The 26,629-nt window shown below is 39.5% G+C and overlaps 1 protein-coding gene across 7 annotated transcripts in view; it reads right to left on the bottom strand.

Moving 5' to 3' along the window:
- The window catches only part of nrxn3a (neurexin 3a), a 116,368-nt gene that overhangs the window by 53,510 nt on the left and 36,229 nt on the right, over nucleotides 1–26,629 (bottom strand). For 4 of the 7 annotated variants that reach the window (XM_028394861.1, XM_028394865.1, XM_028394863.1 and 1 more), the window contains 2 exons: nucleotides 12,420–12,721; nucleotides 9,311–9,472 (listed from right to left, as the gene is read on the bottom strand). In XM_028394861.1, the coding sequence (XP_028250662.1) occupies nucleotides 9,311–9,472; nucleotides 12,420–12,721 (464 nt within the window). Of the gene's footprint in view, nucleotides 1–9,310; nucleotides 9,473–10,399; nucleotides 10,445–12,419; nucleotides 12,722–15,802; nucleotides 15,835–26,629 lie in introns of all 7 variants that reach the window. The other 3 variants (XM_028394862.1, XM_028394864.1, XM_028394860.1) reach the window with 2 other exon arrangements.

The raw sequence follows: 26,629 nt of genomic DNA, 5'->3' as shown, positions 1-26,629 counted from the left end.
CTCTTTTGCTCCCTCTATCCATTTATCTCATCCCCCGCCCCCCCTACACCTCTCCTGCATCTCTGACTGAGCATAAACACAGCCCCTAGAGCGGCGCCATCACTCTCGCTTCCAAAATAAAAGCCTAGATGAAAATTACAATCCCCTCAGGCAATACGAGGGCACTGAGTAGATGCTGAAGTCCACTTAAAAGTAGACTGCAACATATAATATCAATATTATAAATAATATATAGATAATATTATAGAAAAATAACAATTGTGTTGCTTACTGTCATGGTATTGACCTAAAGAATAACAACCAGGAACTCAGCTACAAATACTGTACTGCATACTATAAACCTGTTTCAGTTTCTCCAGGGCAGGAGCACCCCTCCTACATGGTCAGGGTCTGAGAGCAACACTAATATGATGCAGCATGAAGCATTTTGTCTGATAGAAGTGCCTTTGCAGCGGACACAGACACTATGAGCCTGTGGCAGACACTTATTTTCAGGAAAGGGAATCGTGTTGTAGATAGGGCAGGAGCTGTAACTGCGGCAACCGACAACTAGATAATGATGTTTTTCAGTGAAAACATTTTAAAAAAGGAGCATAAAGTGAAACTAAAGAGTGAGTGAGGTTCAAACACAGGTGACTCTTTACTACAGCCTTTAGTGGTGGATGCTTTGGCCTAATATATGCAGCACTGACCATGCATCCCAGATGTAATAGAATGGGTGTGGGAGTGAGTTGGTTTCTTCCTAGTTCTGCACTGCAGCTGAGAATTTCTATAGATCTGAACTTCCTGTTTCATATTAAAGTGTACTCTATACAGTGCAGAGGGTATGCTGTAGCCCAAAATGTAAAGTTTAAATTATCTTCATGATTTCACCATAAGGGGTCAAAACAATTGATACCTATACCTATGATTATTAACGACATCCTGCACCATGGCCTCTTTAGATATTATATATTAGATATATCTCTGGCTGCCATTAAGGCAGGATCTCCTGTAACAATGAGTCATGATCAATCAGCATCTATCAGCAGAATGCTAGCATTTGACCATTTAGGCTCTGCTACACATAGTAGATAGGATGCAGTCAGAGTCAAAGGCTGGCAGCCCACAACTGCAGTGATAATAAAAACCGACATCTGAAAGTGACAATATTTCTTCAAATGTTTGTTTAGTTCCTCTTGTTGGGTGGACAGAAACATTTAGTGAGAAATAGTGTGGGTAGTGTTGCCCACTAGATGTTTAAATGTCATAACTGTGATTCCGTGCATGAATACTTCCAAGGAAACGTGACTGTGATTTTAGGTAATGGGCTGCACTGTAAAATTGATGTCAGCTGTGTATACCAATTACACAACACCGTCAGGTCAGCACCTCACTAAATCTCTATCAAAACAACACATTGTAAAATCTGTGCTGCTAGTATTCAAAACACACAGGGTTGAAGTACCTTTAACCAATAATAATCCAGAAAAGCAGTGTGACTGCTGTGTTTCGTTCTTTTTTTGACAATGTTTGCAATTTGATTTAAACTATCAAAGGTGTAAACAGAATATTATCATGAAGACATTAACAGGTATAATTTGGGTTCATGAATCTCAATCCTCTTCCTGACTCCTCCAACTAGCATTTTTATATGCAGCGATGCTCACCACATTCTGTTAACACTACATTTTTAGCCATCTTAAAATGTTAATCCTACTTCAACAGGGGCTGGATGTTCTATGCAGTTAGGCAGAAGAGATAAGCGCGTATAGAGATTCAGAGAGTCAAAAATCCAATATTGTGCATCACTAGTAGAAATACTATTAATTAACTATTGTCAAATCAAACTATGATGATCTATTTTATCTCCAGTGGAAACTTTCCCCATCTGAAATTACACTGAGTAGACTGAAAATACAGTTATCTACTGTAAGTGCGTTTGTGGATCTGAGGCAGTAAAAAGATGTTGAAGTGCTACAACTAATATATGTCAGTCCACACTCAGGAGTCATGGGAGACCCAGCAAACATTTTAGCAAGGCAGTTATTCTGTCTATGAACTGCAATAAAAAATGATTTGTTGAATTTATGAAGTTTTTGCAAAACAGATTGTCATTGCACAACAATTGTCATTGTTGTTTACAACCAACAGCAGCCTCTAGGGTTGGAATGGAAGTACCAAAAACTGCAGTTCCTCAAGTGGCCATGTAAGGGTGATTTCAAAAGTCAGTTAATCCCTTTTGACCTCTATGTTAAAATGTCCCACTTTACAGCAGAACTATACATGTTATAGACAGTATATATGATAAATATTCCCAGTCAATACATACACAACACACATTCATAACACCACACACATTTTAAGAGGCAAAACTTTCCTATCTGCAGACTCGCTCACCACCACGGTGATGAGTCCTGCTCCCGGCAACACAGATGATATGCAGGTGGCAATGGTCATTTCCAAGGCCTGGAAATATCACCTTACTGTAATATTTTACCAGGTGATGATGGGCTAAAATGTTTATATTATACTAGAGTTATGTATAATCAGGGGCAAAACTGTAAAACTGCAAGGTACCTGAGTATTCAGCTGGAAGATGGAAATAGCCAATTTGCTTCAAAATTGCTGTGTGATGTCATATGATCTGCTCATCCATTTTTTTTTGTTCTGGTTCTGGTTCCATCTTGTATTGGTGAATCACAACACTGTTGTTTTACTGACTCCCAATCTGTAAGCCTAAAACCTGTCCAAAAGCAGGGATACGACCAGGACAGTATGTTCACACACAAGCAGACAGATGTGTTTACTCTTCATATTTTCTCCTGTTGTATGCCTTCCTCATAAAATCCAACATAAAACATACAAAATGTGGCTTTGGCCTAGAAGAGGAAGATGGAGAGGGGGGTATGGCAGGAAGGTGGATGTGGGGATGGAGGGTGTAGCTGACAATTTGACAAGTCACTTTCAGGTTCCTGCCACCTCTGAACAATAATAGCAAAAAGGCCTTTCAACATGCAAAGGGAGCTTTATCAGCACAGCGCAGATGCCAGCTGCAGGTTAACATGAGAATGAAGCATGAGCACAGACCGATAGCAGACTGAGGAATACCCAAATACACTCTACATCAAAACACAAAGAATAGGTTACATACATACACAGACATACAGAAATATGGGGATATATATGTGTGTGTGTGTGTGTGTGTTTGTAAGCCTCGGCCACAGAAAGTGCCTGAAAATGTGTGACAATGGCCAGATGAAAGAAATCCATCACTGCATTATCTCCTTCACCAGGCTTCCACGACGCACATCATTACACACACACTCGCATGGCCTTATCTGTGTGTGAGAATGAGCAATGTAACACAATATGACTGAGGCTTGAAATTACCTTCTTAGATTGCAAGCCAGTATACTGTAGCTACCAGATTTTTATGCTATCATTCACTCAGAATTCCCACGAGATAGAATCAAACTGATCTAGCACCAAACAATGCTCGAATACTGCACACACGGTAGCATATCAGCATGTTAACACTGCTGCTTCAAAAAGCCAAGTGGTCAAATCATATTTTTTCCTTCAAGTGTCCATGTTGAGTTTGCTTCTAAAATATATTCAGTTGTGGGATTTCCTGCTGACAGACACACCTGCACTGAACATAGCCCTGTACATGATAGTGTTATAGTAACACTGGTCACATGGTCTTGACATAAGACTCTCTCACATGGAGTATTTTTTTTGTAAGATCTGAGATGTTGCAGTGTGTGGTATCATCCACATGGGGGCACAATTTCCCACAACAACATAAGCAGGGATGCTGTTTATAGTGAAATACACAGTCATCTTAGCATGATGGTTATTTATAAACTGCTTTGTTTATTATTATTATTATTACTGCAGGTCATGGGCTTTGATAACTTGGGCACTGTACTCATTGGATTGCACCAAAATCTCTGGAGGAAACAGGAAACTGAACCCCATTTAAACAAATAAAGCACTGTAAGGTGTGCACTAACATCTTCAGTGGTCCAGTTAGGAGGTCTTAGTAAAATAGCCAGGTTGAAGTCCTGGCCAGAATGTTTAATGGTCCGTTGTGATCCCAAAACATCCCCCAGGACTTTCAAGTGAGATCAACACAGGATGCTATTTTAGCACTATTTCTGGATGGTGTTTGTTGACTCCAGCCCAATTTTCAGCCATGTTAAACTTCACCAGACTTGGAGTCCCACAGGGCTGTATCCTCAGCCCACACAAAATCACCTACATCCTCAGCTGAACAGAACATGCGTTTGTAACCTAGCTGTGTCTCCAAGTAAGTGTAACTATTAACTAACTTAATTAAATATGAATTGAAATGAAGCTGGGATGATATAAAAATGGGGCTCCAAAAATGTCTCCTCTGTAGATCTTTCAGCAGAGTTAAAGAAAATAAAGTTGTTTCCTTTGAAGTCCATGAAGGTTTTTTGATGTGTGTATGTGTGTGTGTTTCTGGAAAATATATATATATGTACTTTTTACTACCCTGGTAGGTTTACATGTGATCTTATCTGACTTCGACTTCTGGGAATGGCTCGCCACTGACAGCCAGAGTCAGGTTCAGATGATTTCTCCCTCATCCAAAAAAACAATTGGAGCTATCTTGTGACATGCACAAATTTGTGCAGCTCCACTCTCACACAGCTTTCAAACAGTCTTTGATGCATTTTGGCAATGTCTCCATCAGAAGACTACCTATATGAACAGTGTGACTTAAGTCAAAAGACAATGAGATTTAGCTAATTTTACAAGCTCTTCTAGATTGCCACTGGTTGAAAAAGAACAAAAATCTACCTAGCCACTGAAGTTTCAGCGAGAAGATTCATCGCTCGGCCGACATTGGTAACTGATGAGGTTTACTATAATACAGGTTAATTTATAAATTGTGCCCACTATTCCGTCTTTTTACTCAGCAAAAAAGCTAGGTCTGTCAAACTAGCATTTAGCAGAATCTGTGACTGTTACAATTAATTGGCTTTCGAACAATATTTCATCTACAGTTTTTGTCTTGTTTTTTTCCACATTACATGATCTAATTAAGAAAGATTTGAAAACCGTATTGTAATCTAACAGCTAGAAATTATGTGTAATAACTAAAAAAAATCCCAAAGGATCCTCTTTACTTTTGTCTTTTTATTTAATGAATAAAATATGCACACCACTTTGGGAATCCCTGTTGTGGCCTAATACAAGTGACCACGAGGCAATGAATATTGTTTTTAGAATGATCAGACATCGTACACGTCAAAGTGTTGAAATGTTTTTCCTTTTTGGTAGAAGATGCACTTAACAATCGACCGATATCGACCGATAGCATGTCAACAGTCATCTATTGTCATAACCTTTTTGAGTGAAATTATCAATAAATATCATTAATTCAATAGTTGGTTCAGTTTTTTTGTGTTTCCTGAAAAATGTGAAAAAATGACTTCTATTAAGAGGATGTCGCAGGAATATGTTGAAAATAAGATTGGCTAATCTCTGTTGTAAAGTGCTTTTAACCACCTTTAAATCGATCAGTCACGTTAGACATGATAAAAAATGCTACTAAAATGCTTAAAAGGTCATATGATAAAGATATCAAATACCATTAAATTTAATAAAAATACAAGGTCTTCTCTAACAGTTAAGGTTGCAATGGGTTTTTATTTAATGATCTTTCATATTGGGTATTGTAATACAGGATGAACGGCAGTTAAATCAGTAGAACACCTTGGCAAGAGCGCTATGAAAGGCTACTGGATACTGGAGTGGACTTAATCTGTAAAATGTACTTTTTAAGAAACACTTAAAACGAGCATTTAAAACAAACGCAGTGGAATTAGAAGCATAGTATTTCTCTAAATGCATTTGGTGGAATTCCACCAGTGCCCTACTAGCTACCACAATATGCATGACTTTATCACTATAATATAAACATATCTGAGAAGCAGCAATGAAAAAAAGTGCTATACAAATATTGAGTAACACACATAAAAGAGCGCTGCTACTGTAAGAAAGTGAGAACATCAGCGTTGCTCAAATTCGGCATTCGGTCTGTGAACCCGTCCTTTGTGTATCTGTTGGCTACAGTACACAGGCACAGCCAGAAGCCTCCATGTGAGTGGTTGATGGAGGTGTAATGACAACGACAATTATAGCAATTATGTGTTATTGTAGGCCATTATGTATTTTGTAGGTTTTTAGATGTAGGCTTTCATTGTAATTGCTGGCTTATGAAAGGCATAATAATCATGGGCCAGCCAGTTGCAGGAGCTACCAAGGGCAACCAGTACCTGGTGCCATGGTAACAAAACATTTATCCATAATGCTGCTCTGTGGATGGTGAGGACAAGAGCATTGGCAGCAGGCAAATTAGCCCTAATGGCAGGGAGTGGAGGACGACAAGGTGCTGGACAGCAGACAGACGGAGAGCTGGTGGGTGCTGTAGATATGTGGGTAGGTTGGTGGGTGTGTATGATGACAAGTGGGGCAGAATGTGTGTGACAGTATTAGGGTGTATGTATGAGGACAGTGTGAAGGTGTGCTGGTGACCAGTGGATACCAGTGTATGCTATGGAGAAAGGCAGTCATTGTATCACAGTTAGAGCTGGTAATCAGAACATTAACTTGGCTAACAGTAAACAGTAATCCATTACGTATCTGTCCATCGATGGAAAGACAAAGACAAAAAACCACTGTCACTGTAACCAAGGGGTAACCTCAGAGGTTAAGAAGTGAAGGCAAAGGGGAAGTGCTAAAAACTGCAGTTCTTGAAGTGGCCACTTCAGGAAAGTTACTGTCAAATGTTCCAATCTGCAACAAACCTTTCCCCCATTTTCTTGGCTAACATGTTTAATGAGTTAAGCCCCAAGCATGCAATTACTGACACAGGAGCTTCTACTCCACCTCTTCATGCATATTTGGACTAATCTGCAGTGGTGGTGGAGGGTTAGTTGACTTCAAGCACTGCCAAAATGGCAACAGCTGCAGGACCATATATTTTTAATTAATTTATAATTAAAATAAGCATCTAAAATACAGCTTGTCTAAAAAATAAACTTTGTCAAAAAAAAACCTTTGATGGATTAAAAATTAACATGACAACACAAGACTGAGCTGTCCTCGTGCCTGCCTGTTCATCAGCTTAATATGCTGATGTATTGGCCAATGCTGATTTTCAAAAACTGGCTATAAACTGCTCTGTTATATATTTATACATATATATTTTTGCACACTTTTAAATGTTCTGGTGCTTTTCACAACATTTTACTTAACTTTGGATACAAAGTCTGACCAATATGTTATTGCTCAGTTTATAGGCTCTAACATAAAATGTTAGCACGAGTGGAGCTGAGGCGGGTGGACAATCCTGGAAGTAGGAAGCTTGCTCTGTGATACAGCACCTGTCTGTCACTCAAAGCAATCATACCCATAATTATACGTAATTTTAAGTCATAAAATAATTAAAACAAGTCAGTTAAAAAAAATCACTACCTGTACAGTTGACACTAGACGGGAACTTATTATTTTGAACCCAGAATGTTTTTTTTTGTACCAGGCTGTAAACATGTTTTTATTGCTGTAAAGTTGGCCATTTTATCATGGGACTCTATGGGAATTGACAAACCTTTGGAGCCAGCCCCTAGAGGCTGCAGTGTGAACTGCAACTTTTAACGCATGCACATTGACTTCAGGTCTAAGCCCGGGAGGTTGCTGCTTGGGTGTTACACATACCAGAGAATTCTTACTAAAGTCTAAAAAGTATTATGGTGCAATCTGTTCTACATAGTTTTGTAAATGAGCACTTGTTACTGCCTAATTTGTTTACACACCGACTGTTTACATGCTGACATGTTTACATGCAGTAACAGTAACTGCAATATTGTTTATGTCTTTATGTACCTTAATATCCAATCCAATAACTGCATAAATACAATTGTTTACCTCCTGACAGTTTTTGCACTATGATTCATTCTCTGCTCAATTTGCAACAGCTGATGTAGCACACATGCACATTTATGCACATTTATACGTATTCATTTACTTCCATAGTTTATATTTTGTGTACTTATTTGCATCTTTTTGCTCTTCAAATTGCTCTTTTACAAATTATTCTAGTTTGCCTTTCGTAAACCTTTATGGCATTCAGTGTGAGCAGCAAAGTAAGCATTCCATTGTACAGGGAAACCAGTTTCCTTACTGTGCATATGACAATAAATGCTTTGAATCTTTGAATCTTGAATCTCTAATAAGATTTTTTCTAAAGTCACTCCTGTGTTAGCTACATAATTGGTATGCAATCTTATTATTGATTTAAAAAATGTCTTTGTGATATAGGCTGCGGCATTGTTTTCAATCCGTTTGCAGCTCCTCTGATGTGCATGCACACATATTAATGAACTGTATCTCTGTGTGTTCACCAGCCCAGTAAAGTATGTTTGTATAGCTCATATTTGTCATGTGGCAATGCCTTGTGTACTGTGAAAAAAAAAAACAAATTGCATGTGCACGTTAGGGCATGCATGTTTCTAATTACACGCGGGTGTCCGTGCACATGCTTGTCAGGGGTGGGTGGAATGGGGAATTGCAAACAGGCCCAGCGTGGCACAGAGCAGGAAGTAGGCCAGAGGGGGATTAAATGGCTACTGCGCCACTTCCTCCTTTTTTCCCTGCGGCCAAATGAGGCTGTGTGTGTGTGTGTGACAGAGAAAGCCAAGCCCCTGCTGTCACACTGCACTTGACTGGTTCCTGTTAAGTGCTAAGATATGACATCACCAGCTTGAGGGAACAGTATATTTGTGCGTGGGTCTGCCATGTGTGTGAATGGGTGAACCCAGGGGGCGAGTCTGACATTCTCAAAACTGGTATGAGGAATGCAGTATTGACTAAAACAACAAACTATCTATTCTAGAAATTCTAAGTAATATTTATTTATTATTTATTTATTCATTTTCTGTCTCTTAGTCATGTTTATTGCGATCTTTTTGTATGTGTCAAATGAAAACTTCTAGGGCCCATATTTACATGTTAGATGGACTCAGTGCCAAGATGACAATGTCAAGTGTCCAGACTCTTACCTAAGAAGATAAATCGTATTTGGATGGAGGGTCAAAGGCCAAAAATATCTATCTATCTAAAATGCAAGCAAATGAGCATTCATTTTCATCTGAATTGTCATCTATCTGTGTTTCAGTCTGGGCTATACGACTAAAAAACTTGTGGTGTAAAGCAGTTACACACACTGTGCTTCTTTTAAAACTGGGTGCCAAGTTTCATCCCTACACACCGTAAATAAAGGATGTCACTTTACCTCCTTTAGACAGCCCATAAAGTTGTTGCTGACCGGAGATCCGGGCAAGTCAGCTGTGCTGGGGCTTCCACCCACGTAGAAGAAGTCATCGGAGCCCAGCATGGTGTAGTCCTCCTGGGTGTAACCCGTTGTGGTCAGGATCCCATCAACTGATATTGTCACCTGATAATGAAGAGTGGACAGTGAGGGGAGAACCGAAGAGTTCTTATATCAGGAAAGAATACGCAGTGTAAAGTGTGAATTATACATCTCAGGCCTTGTGTGTGTTATGGCTCAGACAGGACAGATATCTGTCCATAATATGTGTCCACTCATAATTCTTTCTTATTTTTCTGAAATTACTAACAGGTAGGAAGTGTTAAAATGTTAAAATGTCAAAACAGCAATGGGTGAATTTATCTGACACTGACAAACATGCATTAATATTAATGTCTCTCTAGTAATGTACTCTGTGGTGTTAACTGTGTGTGTTCTAAAGGGACAGAGGGATTGAATGAATAAAGTGACATGCACAAAACAAACAAAAAAGGAGTCAGGAGTTAGTGTCACACACACAAAATCAAATACATGACACACAGATGGCTTAGTACAGATCCACACAGCAGGAGATTTAAATTCCTTCCATCTGCAGCCGCAAACTGACCAACAAATCACCCCTCTAAATAAGGAAGTAGACCTGTTCCTGAACTTTATGGACTAATATTTATTCTCCTGTAGTGTGGCTCGTCTCATATTTCACATAGAGTAGCATGAATGAAGATCGCAGTTTGGTGTAAGGAGTCCATGTTAAAACGATATATTCGGTGTACAAGACATAATTGTTCAGTCGACCATCTTTCCTGCACAATGTTACCACCAAAACCCATTCAGCTTTATAATCTGGTGAAGGTTTAAAACCCCAGAGGAGATACAGGTGACTGAAATGAGGAAACAGAAAAGCGGTGCGAGTGGATGAAAAGCAAAGCACACTGGGAAATTGAAAACCCATATCCTTAAATTTGAGGGAGAATGGCATCTTGATGTATAGAAGTCAAAAGAAGAGGAGAAGTACACAGCAAACCAAGAGATGACAATAAGAATGATATCTACCATACAATGGAGTTTGTTTACCATAGCGAGTCCGATGCCTGTTTGCTTTGCAGAAAGGTGGGTAAGTAAAACATTCATATGAGTGAACAGTGGGTTGTTAATAAGCAGAAAACAAATGAAAACATAAAAGATGGAGTGAGGGAAGCAGCATACGTGTTAGTAACAGATGAAGATATTTGACTAAAAAAAATGTAAATAACCTGGAATCTGTATGTACACCAAAAGACCAATATAGACCAACATTGGAAAAAAATATGAGCTCTACATGGCCCACATATAAATATATTTTTTTTTTTATATTTTTTAATCAGCCTTTACTCTGCACGTCAACTGCAGAAAGCAGCAAAACACTTTTTGATACATGATGGGAACAATTTGTTTGTGTAACCCAGCATATTTTGGGCAAATTCTTTAATTGAATCATGTAAAATTTAGCTTTTCAGATCAAATATCACAGTTTATTAGTTTACATATATTTGAAAATGGAACCACATCTCTCACATGATGCCTTCAAGGGCCATTGGAAAGTTCAAAGTGCAAATGTTCTTTCAATGAAGATGTGCAGTTTTGGCAATTAGACTTATTAAACACTCAGATGAGTTTGGACATTATAGGGTTAACTGGCTTTTGCATTGAAAAAGTAAAATTTTATAATAATTATTGTTATTATCATGTTTATCATAATTTAAGCACTTTTACTTTCACTATGCCTGGACATGTTTTGGCTTTTATATTGAGTTGTTACCAAATGACAACGCATTAACATAAACATTAAGATGAGGATTTATTTTTAAAAATACAATGATTAAAAATTCATGAAAGCTTTTTTGATGCTCTTTATTTTTCTGCATTTTTTATTTGACTGGAATTCATTTGCACATTTAAAACCTGTAATCCACAGGCTTTCATTCAAATAAAAGGTTTCTATTTAACATGCAGGTTAGAGAGAAACTGTGCAGCCGAATGAAGATTAACACAGGTCTTGGATGACTAGAGTACCTCTGCCTGATCGCTCCATAAAACGTCTGTCCACTGACAGATAAGGAGGAAGAGAAATGAAATCATGAAAGGTACAGCAATGTCTGCGATTGATGAAGAGGGAGCCCAGATAACAGACAGGACTGTACCCCTCAAGTTAAAAAATATTTCATCAGACTGAGGAAGACAAATTATTTTACTGACTTCTTGCACAAAAAATATATATCTATTATGCTTAATCTGTGGCCTAATGGATTTCACTGGCACCCCTACGTTACCTACAGGTTGTTTTGTAGTGTTTTACATGAGGGGCCAAACATAGCTATGGGGGCTGAGGGAGCTTCAGCTACTATTAGTATGCCATAGCGTCTGGTGACATAAACTTCCAAGACAGTTTTTTTTTCTTGTTTGTGCCAGATAAAAACATATCAGACCAATTGTCATTTATATTGGCAAGCTCGCTCAAAAGGCAAGTTCACCTGCCACATCAAAGGTGTTTGAATAACTACATTCAATGCCAGATTGTGTCAGATGGTAGTAAACAAGTGAGCTAGCTAGTTAACTAGAGAGGCAGTGGCCTTAGCTTTTCATTGTGGCCAAATTGTCCAGTGCTAAATAATATGCTCCCTTCATGACCATAATGTTCCATAAAGGTTTCACAAGCTGCTTTGGGCACTCAGATTGCTTCTCACACCGTACACTGTCAACATTTGAGTGCAACATGCTGTAGCTTTAAGCCTGGAAAGCCGGTGTGTTACAGGATCTTGAGACCGTACAAATGTGAAGAAGCTGCCTCTCAATGAACCAAGACAGACAAATAGTTTTATTCCAAGGTAAAAGTGGGATTATAGGATTATTAGAATTATTAGATTAGAAATACTGGTTTAAACTTTAAGGTTACGGATTGGGTGTGTGTACAGTAATCTGCAAGCATGCAGGTAGTCAACCAGTATCTTAGCAGTTACATGACGTATCAACGCCACTCATTGAGATTAGACCACGTCAACCTTCTCACATGATACACCCAACCTCTTTGCCTTACCTGCCGGAGGTTGCGTGTCACTTTGACGTCGTGCCACGTGTTGTCATTGAACTTTCCATTGACGGGCTCAACGATGGCTTCAAAGGCTCCAGAGCCCAGGTTAATAACAAGGGAGACAGCTCCATCCTTCAGAGCCAGGTTGACATAGTCGGCCGATTTGCCAGTGTGTAGGATAAGGCCATTGCGCTGCCACGTCTTGAAGGAAAGCGTGATCTCGTCGCTACTGCTCTGGATAGGGTTCTGAGAGAGGTCGTAGCAGAAGTACTCTGAGCCTCGGAAGGTGGCCACGTTCTCTTCCCTTGCTGTTGTGAGATAGAGAAAAAGGAGAGAACAGTGAATGAGAAAGCATTTCAATCATCTACTTAAGGTTGCAGGAATAATATTGCAACAGTATCGATGTACTTTTCATAAATATAGAATTTTAGGTTGGTTACATTAACAGCAGTCTTTCAAAGTCATTTTAATCAATAAACACATGAAATAAGTTTAAAATTTTCCAGCCTCCACCCAACACTCCACTTCCTTCTGTTGGTAGAGAATTCATTAAAGATCGATCACTTTATGCCAATTTCTGTGAGGATGTGTGGGCATTTTTATTAGAAATATTACTATATAAAAAGGCTTTTGCTTCTATGTTCAGTCTGCTATTTTGGACAAAAGAGGTTTAAACACAGTGTATTATGTCACAGTGCTACAAATGTTCTTATTCTAACCTTAAAAACTATGGTTAAAAAATGCTCACAATATAGTAATAATAGAAATATTTCAACATGTGACAGAGAGGAATGCAGTCCAGACCACAGAGTGCTATCGTATAAGAACATCAAAGGCCTAATCTTGCCAGTGAAATTGCTATATCCGGTAAAATATACGGCTTGAGACATAGTGGTTATGCTTGTGATCAGACAGTAAGAACCAAAGATGGGAGGGCGGCCATAGAGACTCTGACTGTATATATGACCTTGGTAAAAGGGAAAGAGAAAATACAGCAGGAAAAAAAAGAAAGGAAGAGAGGAAAGGGCACAGCCGAGCAGAGGGATAACAAAGAAAAATGGTCAGTCAGGAGTTGTTATCTGTGACATCATCTTCAATTAACTCACTGTCTCTTAAGCAAAAATACTAGACTCTGGGTCTAGTCAGAATGCGGACCAATTTACCAGACACCGAAGATCGAAGAGGAAGAGTGCAGTTTTTCTAGTGTTTTCGTGAGGATGTGGGAGTGTTGTGTAGAAATAAAATGGCCACTGCTTTCATCTCTTTACAAAGATACCTCAGGCATGTGTTGCCCACAGAAGACTTCATCCCACACTACACTGTCAACCCAACATGTGGACAGTGTATGTTTTTAGTGTGTTGTTCTGTAGCCATTAGAAGATAATAAATAAAATGTGTAAATTAACTAAAAGGACATTACCTAGGTAAAATTGTCTCTGTGTTACTGCGAGCAGTTACTACGAGGTGGGCAAGCAAAGTGGACAAAGAAGCATCTGTGGTTGTCTTCCAAGAGTTAGAGAACCAACACAAAGCCAGATACAACTGAGAGTCCTCACATGTTTTTCAAATGTGGATTTGTCAGGGGTTGAGTCTGGACTGTTCCCACCAGTAGCCTTAGCAGTATGCTTTGAGTACACTTTGTGCACTCAGGTTTTTTAAGTAACTGCCCGCATCTAACCAGAATAGTTCACATCGACAAAAAAGCACATGACTCCTCCACCACCGTGCTTCGTGGTGTCAGTCGGGTAATGTCCAGTGTGTGTGTTCAGCACATATAGCAGAGTTGACAATAAAGCTGACTTGACTTGACTTGACTTGACTTTTTTTTCAAACAGTGGGGAAGATCTCACAATTTAAACTACCATGTGGCAACTCTAGCACAAAGTAAGCCTTGCCGAGATGTTTATCCCTCTGGGATTTCTATGGAACACCATTCTCTGCAAAGGATTTTCAAAGGTCTTTCATGTTGGACTGTTGGATTCGATGGCTACGGCAGCCCATTCTTATAGAAAATTGTGGAGTAGTGAAATGAAACAGTTTTACAATAAAGGTTCAGAAAATGTTAGATACTTTTTTTTCTAAGAATATTGCTCGGTTGTAACCCTAGCAACTTTAAAAATCAAGCTTTCACTGGCTCTAATCTGTCTTTCATGCCCTAGTATTTGTCCTGGCATGAAGTGTGCCATCAGCTCCTTCACTGAATGGGAGAGCTATAGGTTCCTCTACACAGACTGGATATTAAAAATGCAAAATAAAAATGGTGCGAAAAATGCAGGATGGCTACAGACACTCGGAACTGTCAGCCCTGGCCTCTTTGAACCTAATAGTGTATTTGACTGCCTGGAGGTGGAGAGTGAGTGGCCGCTCAGTGTGAAGTGAAAAAGGACAGAGCAGGAGAAGAGAGAATTGAGAGATAATGGTTGTAATACTCATTTGGGCAATGTCAGTCTGGCAGCAGTGAAGCAATAACTACTACAGTTCTGACAATGGGCACAACATATGACAAAAAAAGAAAGAATACATTTAGTATTTATTCTCATGTTTTTTTTTCTTGTTTCCACTCATCTGTTTTTTGAGCTGGAAAAGTCAAACTGTATCTTGTCTCCAACATGGCTTCCCCCCAAGGTGGAAAAGCACCCCTGCCTCCCTTCCTCCTGTGAGGATAAAACTGCTTCATCTGTGTGCAATAAGAACCATGCTAGTTCATCCACGAGGAAGTTTACCTGCTGGGCTAGAATAAGAACAAAACCGTGCTTCACTGAAAAAAAAATACAAAATCAGTGGAAGATTACGGTCACCCAGAAAGGGAGCCATAGCCATTTTTTTTAAATACGGAATGTAATGAATTGAGAATGAATATAACTTCTTTATGACTTAGATGAGGATGAAGTGAGGAGATTGTTATCACCCTATAATGGTTTTAATGGCATCCGTAAGCTGTTCTATTTGGAGCCTTCATTTGATGGATGAGCCTGAATGAGTCCTGCGAGGGGTCATCTATAAAAATGTCAGAAGGAGAGGTGGCAGAAGGGAAAGTTATGGCCACAGTAAATCTCCCTTATATTTGTGGATGCTATAGACACAGGCTGGCAACAACTGGCAAACTGAATTTGTGCCTTGTTTTGTGACTTTTATAAGTTTCAGCAGCATTTGTGATAAAATATATAACAATTGTGAACACTTTAAGTTTTGTAAGTTTTTAAACATTCATGTACTACTTGGTAGGCAAGGTTAACAGCAAAGAAAAATGGTGTGTTTCCACTGCAGGAAGGTGCTCTTTTAGTCGCACAATGGGGAAATTGCTTAAGGCAGCCCAGCAAAGAGCACCATACAGCAGTAAGTACACTGGAAGCTATGCAGGCGAAGTGCCTTGCCCAAGGACACACAACAGTGACTGTTATTGGACAACCCTGCTTTACCACTGAGCCACTGCTGCCCATGTTGCATTGGCCAGGAATCGAACCCACATGGCAGGCAAGAATTCTACCACTGAACCAGTGGTGTAAGTGGTGTTTTGAGGGACTAAAATGTAGGTAGCTTTGTTTTGCAATAAAGACAAAGAGAGAAACACACCTACTACTTTTATCTAACCTAAAAAATGGATCTTGAAGAGAAAGTTCCACCTGATTGTGCAAGCAGCCCTTAAATACCCAAGTAGTTCCTGTTACTGGATCACCAAGTGTGTAATAGTTGTTTTTGGAAACTTTAAGACTGCATAGACATCTGCTATCCCAGCCCAGTGTTGGGTCGGGTCTCTCAGACAGGCACTTCAGACAGAACATTAGTTAATCCCAGTTTGGATCTCAGACTGTGATAACTTTAAGTGACTGTTAAGTGCATGTAGAGAATGATACGTGACTGAAAAGGACTGATTAATAAATCATATGGATTGTTTTGTATGAATATTTAATGTTACGACAGGTCTCAGCAGCACCTGGGTAATGACTGTAGTCTGAATATGAGTGCAATAAATAAGTCATTGGCTCATACATAACTGAGACATTATGATTTATTCCGGGTAAATTTTCTTGCAGATTTTCTGTATGCTATAATAAGCCAGGTGTGAAGCGGACATTTTGTGTCTTACATGCTCAAATGGGGACAATCAGATAAACATCGAGTTGGGAAAGGACAGAGTGTACACAAAATTCTCTCTATAATTTTATCATGTTAACTGTACCATATTTCTGCATGAAAAATACCAGCATAGGCGATCTGTTCAAGCAGCTGATGGCTCTTTTTTCATGGCTATACCTCTTAGTACATCCTTCACTCAACCTCCCACCTCTCATCAGACAGTCTACTTGTCAATCTGCTTGACTACTTAAGACACCACTTCTCCACCCACCAACCTCCCCCATCAAAACGTCAAGACAGAAGCATTAATCCATTGTCATGATTTGGTAAGTAATGCAGTGTAAAAAAAACAACAACATAGGAATGTTAGTTTACTGTAATCAAAAGACAGTCCACAGATGGGGGAAACACTGTCACAACCATTTCATCACATACTGGATGCAGATGTCATCAACACTTGTCACTTGTCACAACACTTGGACCGATCCGCAAGAGGTTGTATAAAGGTCACAACAATGTGTGTCATTGGAGTCACACTCACATCAGGTTTTCATATGATTTTTGCCAGATGATTAATTTTTTTCCCCTTAAGTTCCATTTTTACTCACACCTAAACAATAGCAATCAGATTTACTCTGTTAGGTTTACAAAAAAACCTGTTAGTGTCAGACCCTGACCGTGCCTCGGGAGCCACCCTAATGGAGAAGGGTGGCATTAACTAACAACTGCAGTTCTTCAAATGGCCACCCAAGGCTGGCTCCAAAAATAAGTCAGTGTTTTTTTTTCCACCTGCAACCAAGCAACAACTGGGACTGAGAAATGGCAAGTGTTAAAAGCTGCAGTTCCCCTTGTGGCCACTTGGATCTGTCTTCTTTGCCTGCATTTGGACTAAATATGTTTAGGGGGACGAGTCTAGGCGACAGTCATAGCCTCAGAAACCTATGCGCTGGTTGGAAAAACCACATTTTAAAAGTCTGTCTATAACAAGCTTTCTTGGCTTCCAGGGTAACAAATCTTGCTCCATCCAAGTATTTAATAAAATGACCACATGAGGGCGCTAACTATTTAAACAAAAGCTTCAATTGCTTTAAACACCGCATGATGTTGACATTTTTATACATGTTAAAAAACACACACAAAGACACAAATAGACGCACGCATGCTCAAACACATGCAGTCTGATGGAAGCGTGATCTGGCATCAGCTCAGGTGAGGGCATTTAGAAACTCCCGGGTGGACCATCTGGTGTCCTTATTCAATAGAGATAGCGAGGGAGTAATCTTATTCACATTCATTGGAACCACCCAATACACACACACACACACATACCTGACTATAGTGCTATATATACAGTAGGAGAGGTTAGTTTGCAGAGGAGAAAGTGCTCATCCACCGGGCTGCATTGCTAATAAAAAGATTGAGAGACTGCAGCAGTCATGCTGGTGGAGGAGAAAAGGAGCAGCAGAGTGAGCGAAGCATTATCATGCTGAATATGAATGTGATTGCTGAATTCTTCCTTTCTCTGAGGGTAGGGAGAGTAAATTAGAACCGAGTGAGACATGGGGAATGGGGGGGGGGGTGGTGTAAAGGGGGAGGCGGAGGGGGTAGCATGCACGCCTTCAAGTGCACACCACCAGCGTATCGAATAGAGCTCTTCGCCCACACCATCAAAGAAAGGGGGCTCAAGCAAAGCCAGAATATAGAAAGTGGACATACTAGAAAGGCACAAAATGGCTGCCTTATTCCTCCTTTTGTGAGCTTGCTAGATTACAGCTTTGCTTGTAAGGAGTGTTATTTATTACGTTGATCAACCAAACCAACACGTGATTTTGAGACAAATTATACAATGATCAATTTTGGTAGCTGTATCATAATTACAGCACTTTACAGACAATGAAAAGTGTTGTTGTAGTTGCATTAAACCCTGTGTGGCTCTGAAGGACTGAATTAAGCATAAAAACAACTAAATATCAGTTTAACGGTTTATATTCATTTGTAACAATGCAGTGTGTTTGGACAAGTAAGAATATCTATGCCCATATCGGATGTTTTTTGCTAGTCATCAGTCAATTGTATCTTATATCTACAAAGAAAATTGCCAACATTTTCCCATTTATATCAATAGATTTTAAATGCAGAAAGTATCATCAAACTTTTAACTGTCTGACAGTCATTGAATGCATCCTATGTGACATGTGGTTGGGTCATAAATAGATTTTATCTACCCTACTTGATATTATGTCTCAAAATACAATAACTAAATTTTGTGACCAGCAGTAATGTGACAAAAAGAGTGTCTATTTTTTGTCTATTTTTCAGGCTTTCTATAGTTAACATGGAGAGTAGCAAAGCATTGTTTATGCTGATTCCAAGTTATTTATTTCACTTTTTGTTTTATTCTTTTTTATGATTGCTGTCTTTCTAACTTTGTTGTACACAAAGTACAAAGTACACAAAATTCAAATTCCCTCTTTCTTGTCGCCATGATTGTGCATGACTTTGCACTGCAGTACAACAGAAAGGGCACATACTGCACATCCCTACATTATGCAGTTGTATAATTTTGTGTACAGCGTGAGACTCATTATTCTTAAGTTTGAAAGATAGTCTACAAATACGTTAAAAAAGTAATTACAGTTTCACTGGCACATAATGAGAGTCTGAAAGGCTGAATAGCTCAGCATTAACAGAACATAATGTGATTGTTTTCTACCATTTCTATAGTGTTGCATAGCATTCTTATTATAGACAGATGATTGTGTGTGTGTGTATGTGTGGGAGTGGCAGGAGCAGATTTGAGTGAACAGGTGTACACTTGCAATAAAAATGTCACGTCATGCATGATGCTCCGCTCTCATCCTTCACTGCTGCTGCTGTCATATAATTAGGTGATACTACACATTGAGGGCTGTTTTATGTATTTGTGGTTCCTTAGTTCACTCTCAAGCTTTGCATTTATGTGCATTCAGTGGTTGTTATTGGAGTGGTTTTTGACAGCTGTTATGTAGCAGCCAGTGTGTGATTTATAGCTGATAGAACGGAGGAGAGGCCTTGGATTGGCTGGTTCAAGACTGCAATTACTATACATTCAAGGTGGAGATGATTGTTTATCGTTATAGGGGTCTTGTAGAAGTCATTTTATGTTGGTGAGGTACAGTAAAGCCTTTTAGAGGGGTCATCTAAATGTATATGTTTTTCATCACAAAAACTATGAGCCTGTGCCATGATGACACACTGTGTATAGTATATTGCATGTTGGTGAAAAAATAGAAGCCACTAGGTGTGAAATGGGAGTCATGTCACTTTATTAGTTTCACTTGTTCAGATTAACACATTAACACAAAGTCTAATCAGCCAATCAGGTGGCAGCAACTCAGCAAGTGTATTTCGCACAGCCTGCCTAACTTCAAATTAAGTATCAGAATGTGGAAAAAAGGTAAAATGGTGATTTTAGTGACATTCCCGAATTTCCCTGAGGGACCTTCCCAAAGGGATTAATAAAGTATATTCTATTCTATTCTATTCTATTCTACATTCACACCTGCCAACCTTGAAGAACGCACCATGCACATGTACCTGACAGCCCACAACCAATATCTGCTCCTACTTAACACCATAGTACATGATATATACATAATATACTTTTACCAATCAACATTTACTGTAAAATTAATCAAAACGTAAATCAAAAACATATGATTTGGATTTTACTTGCATTCTGACAATTGGTAACGTTTTAGGGAGTTTCCTTCAGAGGTCTGTTTATATGTGTTGGACTGCAATGTTTTCCCTACCACTATATTGGGGCAGACGGCCACTCCAAAAAGGTCAAGTCAATTTTATTTCCATAACAGAAGTCATTGAACGTTATCTTCCCTATGTTATTTATCTTATTTGCATGGTGGCATGCCATTTCTCTCTCTTCGTGGTCTCGCTTTTACAATTCACAGCTGATGGGCACAGGATGAAACACACAGACGTGCAGGTGTGTGTGTTTGTGTGTGCACGTGTCTGCACATAGGTGAACACACTCCCACCAGTGGATAGAGAGCTCCTGTTGTCACTGTCGCTCATGACATGCTAGTAAGATAGGCTGAACTCCATTGACTATGCTAAGCTACGCTAACGGTAGCACCAGCACCACCAGCACCACACACAACATAGATGATTTTTAAAAATCTTTTTAATGCTGTTTGCTTTGGTGAGAATCACTGACCTAGAATGGTGAGAAACAGGGATGCAGGCAAATGATGACAGCATTTGCTGAAGAGGGATCTTGCTTGAGGCAGAGGCACTGAATTGAACTACGCGAAGCATTTGTCTAGTAAGGGGCAGGTGGTCGAGTGGGTTCAAATGCAGTGCTCTTATTGGCCGGAGGCTTTTCACTCCACTTGGCACAGCGGCAGAATCAACTTCATAGAATGTATAGAAACTGAAACCTGAATCGTACAAGTGTGAAAATGCGCGCTGAGTACGAGAAATGCGTACATGTTGGCCAGTCTGGACTTTGAATGCAGCATGGTGACGGTTAGTGTGAGTGTTTTATTCTCACACTGCTGCCTTGTGTTCACAAAGAATGGTCTGAAAAAGAGCAACTATTCAGTGAGCAGCGGCTCTCGGATGTCAGAGGTCAGAGAAGAATGGACAGACTGGTTGGAGCTGATAGAAAGAAAACAGGAGCTTAAATAAGCACTGGTTACAACAGAGGTCTGCAGAAGAACATCTCTGAATGCACAACAACCTTGACGCAGATGGACTACAGCAGCAGGAATGCACTCAGGGTGTCACTGCTGTCTGCTAAGAACAGCAAACTGAGGGTACAAATCACACAGACTCACCAACATTAGACAGTAGAAGTTTTAAAAAAATGCTGCCTGTTCTGATGAGTCTCCATTTCTGCTGACACATTCAGATGGTCGGCTCAGACATGAAAGACATCATAGAGGCCCAGCCAACAAATCTGCAACAGCTGTGTAATACTATCATGTCAGTATTGAACTAAATGTTCAATTCTAGCACGTTGTTGGATCTATGACACCCAGAATTAAGGCGGTTCTGAAGGCAGAAGGGGTCCATTATGGTAGTGGATGAGCAGGCTCCTCATAAACTGATACTCCTCAGTGCACCACAGGTTACAATGCAGCTTTTTTGCTGCATGTCTTTCCATCTTTCTCTCTTCATCATACATCCCTGTTTCTTACCACTAGCCACTATCCAATAAAGGCAAAAGGTCACAAAAATTAGCTCCTAACCTTTAGCATGCAGTTAAATGACACATAAAAAACTTAAATTGCACAGACATGACATCTAAAGGGTATTCAAAGTGGTGCGCATCTATTCACATGTTAAGATGGGTAATCTGAAACTGGACCTTCAAATGTTACAGCAGTTTGTGTTAGACTTGACTAACTCGTGAAGGCCTATAGAGACAATACAGTCTTATAGTGTGTGCTAAACATTCTGTGAACTTGGGGGGTTAAATATAAAAGTGTATAGTAAAAATACTGGGAGCTGGTTTGTGCAGGACTGCAGAAGACGGCAGAAAAGGGACTGAAGGGGAGCGAGGGAAGACGGTGGTGGAGGCAGCGGGGGGAAGGGATGTAGATAACCATCAGTAATTTCAGCGTGCTCGTGGATTTCCATTTGTTCGGCGGCTTGACCAATGGTGCGTTGGGATGTCTGCACCAAACAGAGGTGTGGAGGAGGGGGATGAAACCACTGAGGCATTAACTCCCAAAAAGAAAAGGATGAGGTGCTGCCATTTTGATGGCGTTCAGACAGTGGGGGCTTAGCCAGTTGGACAATGGCATCCTTACACACATACACAACTAAAAACTGTCATTTCTGAGATATTAGTCAGATATCATAAGTTGGTGAATAAATTTACTTTTATTACTAGTTAACGCCCTAAAACCAAAACTGGCCAGCAACAATGTGCGTTCATAAAAAAGAACTGATGTTAAACTTTCTGATTGTCCTGAATGCATCACGTTAAAATCATATTTCAACAAAACCACTATATATTACATCTTAATTCACATTTTACAACACAAGATGATTTGAAAAAAATGTAAAATAAATAAATAAATAAATATCTGCACTCCTAGGAAACCATTACTGAATCAATCATGTCCAGCCGTCACATGGCAAAAATTCAGCAGGTTTTTGCCTGATCTGATGGCTTTCTGCAGCTGTATAGTTACAATAGTTACATTTCTTTAACCCATGAAGCTCCTAAGAACACTTGGGAACAAAAATATTTTACGTAGCAGTTTATTTACTTTTTTGTAAAATCAATAAAGAAATTCATCTAGCTTTTTAATTTGTTTGGACACAAAATACATACTGTAAACACACCTTCAGGTAAAGTTACAGAAATGGAAGTGAAAGGCACCATCATGCATTGTATACAACAACTGACATGATTGACTCATCCATACAATAATGTGCAAGAAATCTAAGCCGGCAGCTGCCTGACAAAAATAAAGCACTAAATCCTGCACGTCTGCCTCCATCAGGGCGAACAATAACTGCATTATACCACAACACGGGTACTGAGACTGCTGGCACTGGTTCTTAAGTACTGCTGTTCTATGGATGCATAATTGCCATCACAGCCATTAGCACATGTACAGTGTAAAGAGGTGAGGAATTGTCATGTAATGCACTTTATATGTATTAGAACTGTCCTCACACATGAAGTCATATCTATGTTTTTATTCCTGGCCACTTTCTGAAATGTTTTTCTAGCTTCTGTTTTTATTTTGAGTATTTTGTCAATGTGTTTGAGACATGTGTGCACATGAGGCATCCATGCGTAAAACGTATATACACTCACATGTGCATATCTTCCCACATGTGCACAAATGAAGGATGATTCAGTCTTACAGACATGACCACACAATTACACACACACAGAGCCATCAGTCTCTGAAGCATGACAGCAAGGTTGGCTTCGTCCCTGCAGGCTTTTCATTTACTGCCCAACATAATCCCCAACACATCCCCAAAGCTCTCCCCTCCACCCCATAATAAACACACACACACACACACACGCACACACACCCCTCCTTATTGGCTATTATCTGGGCTGTCGGAGCCTGTGTTGATACCTAATGAAGGGCCACGCTTGCCATTTCTCAGCTGACGGTCACCATGGTTACAGAGAAAAGGGGTGGAGGTGGGTGGTGGACAATGTTGGAGGGGCTGTATTAGACAGAATAAAAGAATCGAGATGAGAGGTGATGGGATGCCAAAATCAGATTTGATGAATTTATTTTTACTTCTTGTTTGAGAGAGGTTTAATATTTAATATTTGTTATGTGAAGATGAAGAAGAATCTGTGTGAAATAAATCAAGCTGTAAATTATACTTTGGCCCTTAAAAGTTTGAGCACTTGTTACTTTTATTCTCTCTCTTTTTGACTGTTGCTCCTTTGTTTGCTTCTCATGTAAAGCATAAATACATTTCTATATGACCCCCCCCCCAGCTCTTCTCCCACTGCCAGTCACCATTTTTTTCTGATTTGCAATCATGCTCACCTGATGGACATTTTGTCCTTTAACTCAAAGACATAATTGGGTTTTGAGAGGGACAGATGACACGAGGGCCAGATTAATCACAACACTAAACTCATTTCTGAAGGACAGTTGTAAGGTGGTGATTCCACACACTGTCTCCGAGCAGAAGTGTACATCTGCAACAATGAGATGTGGCAGGGCTAATACTGCATGCACACTGTGGCCTAATGAGAAGACACTCCAGTCAGGAATGATGAGCCGCCTGTCAGCCGTCTCTGCAGAGACACCGCAGCCTCCTCTGGACAGCAACAGGCTCTCTGTGTGTGTGTGTGTGTGTGAGAAAGAGTTTTTTACAAATGAATCAGGCTATTTAAATAGCACTTTGCAATTTGCTATGTATTATTATGACATGATTCAGAAACGACTGATGATTACATCAGAGAAGGCACATCATCCACACCAACACTGCTGTTTCTGGCGTGTATGCTCAGTACCATGGATCAGAAACAGATTTATCAGCTTATTTTTGAAATTACGTCGATCTTTTTGGCGAGAAAAATAAAATAATATAAATTAAATAAAATAAATTATATCACATTTTGAAAAATTAGTTGCAGATGCAGTGATGCAGGTGCAGGGGGAAAAAAATGTAATATGAAATCCTAGATCCCTAATTCAGATTGTATTTTGTATCTGCAGTGTTAATTTCCCCTCCAATAACATAACGTTTATAATACTGAAGCTATATATACAGTTATGTATGAAGACTCGTTTAAAGGGACCTGACTCACCAGCGAATTTGTCTTTCTAATCTTTACATTAAATATCATGAACTTTTTTACTTTAGTTTCCACTGAATGTTGAATACACTCTGTGTGAACACAGTTTGGGGCTTGTCACCTTTAGCTGTTGATGTATGGGAGCTGATATGCATCCGTCTTGACAGCTAATAAGGAAGCTCTTGTAATGTACATGTACTGTCAAAACACCAACCACCTTGCTTAAGATTGTCTGGAGATGCATGTCCCATCTGTGCTAAATATCCTCTGAATGCAGCAATAGACAAAACAAAACATTATAAATATATAAAAGTACATAAATAGATTTATATCATATATTTAGGAGACGTCAGATGTCAGACCTCAGAGTTACTAAGGCAGTGTACATTCAGCCTTCTTGTCATTTCCATTTAATGATTCTATTTTGTAGATGGTGTGAAAGGTCTGAGTTATTTATTTGAAGGAAATTTGTGCAAATTTAGTCACAAATATAAAAGGTGAGAATGAACTGCCAGCCATAATACAAACTGCACTCCACAAAAATGTTTAATGTAAACATACATGCAGGCCTTTGTGTCAGCGTGAAGCTGACAGGAGCGCGGCAGGGGGTGTGATGGGTTGAAAAAAGAAACAGTAAGTGATTTGGATCATGCCAGGGAAGCACATCATTTACACACATCTGCGAGCCACACACACACACTCACACACACACACACACACTCACACACACACGTAATGGGCCTCGGCAGGCCTTCCTGAGGCTAAGTGGCGTTAACCTCTTTCTCTCATGGGGCCCAGACAAAAGCCCCCAAGGAGTGCTAATAATCACAGCGCTATCCAGCCCCCCCCCTCCCCCCTCCGCTACAGCACACCAGCCCCGGCACATCACGTCTGGTCTCTGCAGCCCGACATCATACAGAGAAATATCAAAAAAATCTGATCTAAAGCCTTCTATGCAAAAATTAAATAATCAAATAATGAATAACATGCTGATATAAATTATGTTTTTCTACAATAAATTGAAGGACTTCATCTAAAATGTCGTATGTGTGAAATGTAACTATATGGTAGGTTACTTTTTATTAATTTATGTATTTAAATTTGTTAATAAAAACTACATGAATGACAATCATTCAGTAAATAAAAGAAAACATCTTCAAATTTGACCCTCGAGTCCTTAAAAAGCAGGTTAGTGGCAACAACTCTGTCCTAAACTAAACTAAACTAAAACCATCTGCAGGCCTTTTTTTGTTTCTTGGATCCCTGTCACTCGATAGATCGACAGATATCTGATATTAGATTGGTCTATATTTCTGTACCTGCACGCCTACCTCCATGGGGCGGGGGTGTTACTGTCATTGCTGTCAGAAGCTGCTTCTGTATACATATTACACAGAGCTTTACCATGGCCTACAACATCATGAACATTTGTGCTCACAGTTGGGTTGTACTCTTCATTGTCTGGTTTCTTCTTTGATTACACACCCGAAAACAAACTCTTGTAAGCTGGGCAGTTTCTGATTCGGCTATTCACTGCATTGGCTGCGATGGGACTATGGCTTATACAGTAGTATGCACACATGAACGCACCTAAGATGGAAGGATGCCATTACAAATCTATTGGTTAGTTTAACACTGTTTTGAAAGGAGGTGGAGGAGGGAGTTATTAAGGATTAGTCTGTATGACACAGTACGTGGATGCATGTTTAAACTTTTAAAAGCACAGTGCATGAAGGTGCACATGCAAATTTGTGGTTGACCACAGCATGCATGCTCCTCCAAAACTACTTAAAGGTTAAAGAAATCCAGCATTAAAAAAAAAAAAAACTCAGCAAGAATT

This window comes from Parambassis ranga, chromosome 22 (assembly GCF_900634625.1).
Source record: "Parambassis ranga chromosome 22, fParRan2.1, whole genome shotgun sequence".
NCBI classification, from domain to species: domain Eukaryota; kingdom Metazoa; phylum Chordata; class Actinopteri; family Ambassidae; genus Parambassis; species Parambassis ranga.
Note: the sequence above shows the minus strand (reverse complement) of the source record. Positions and strands in the feature narration are given on the sequence as shown.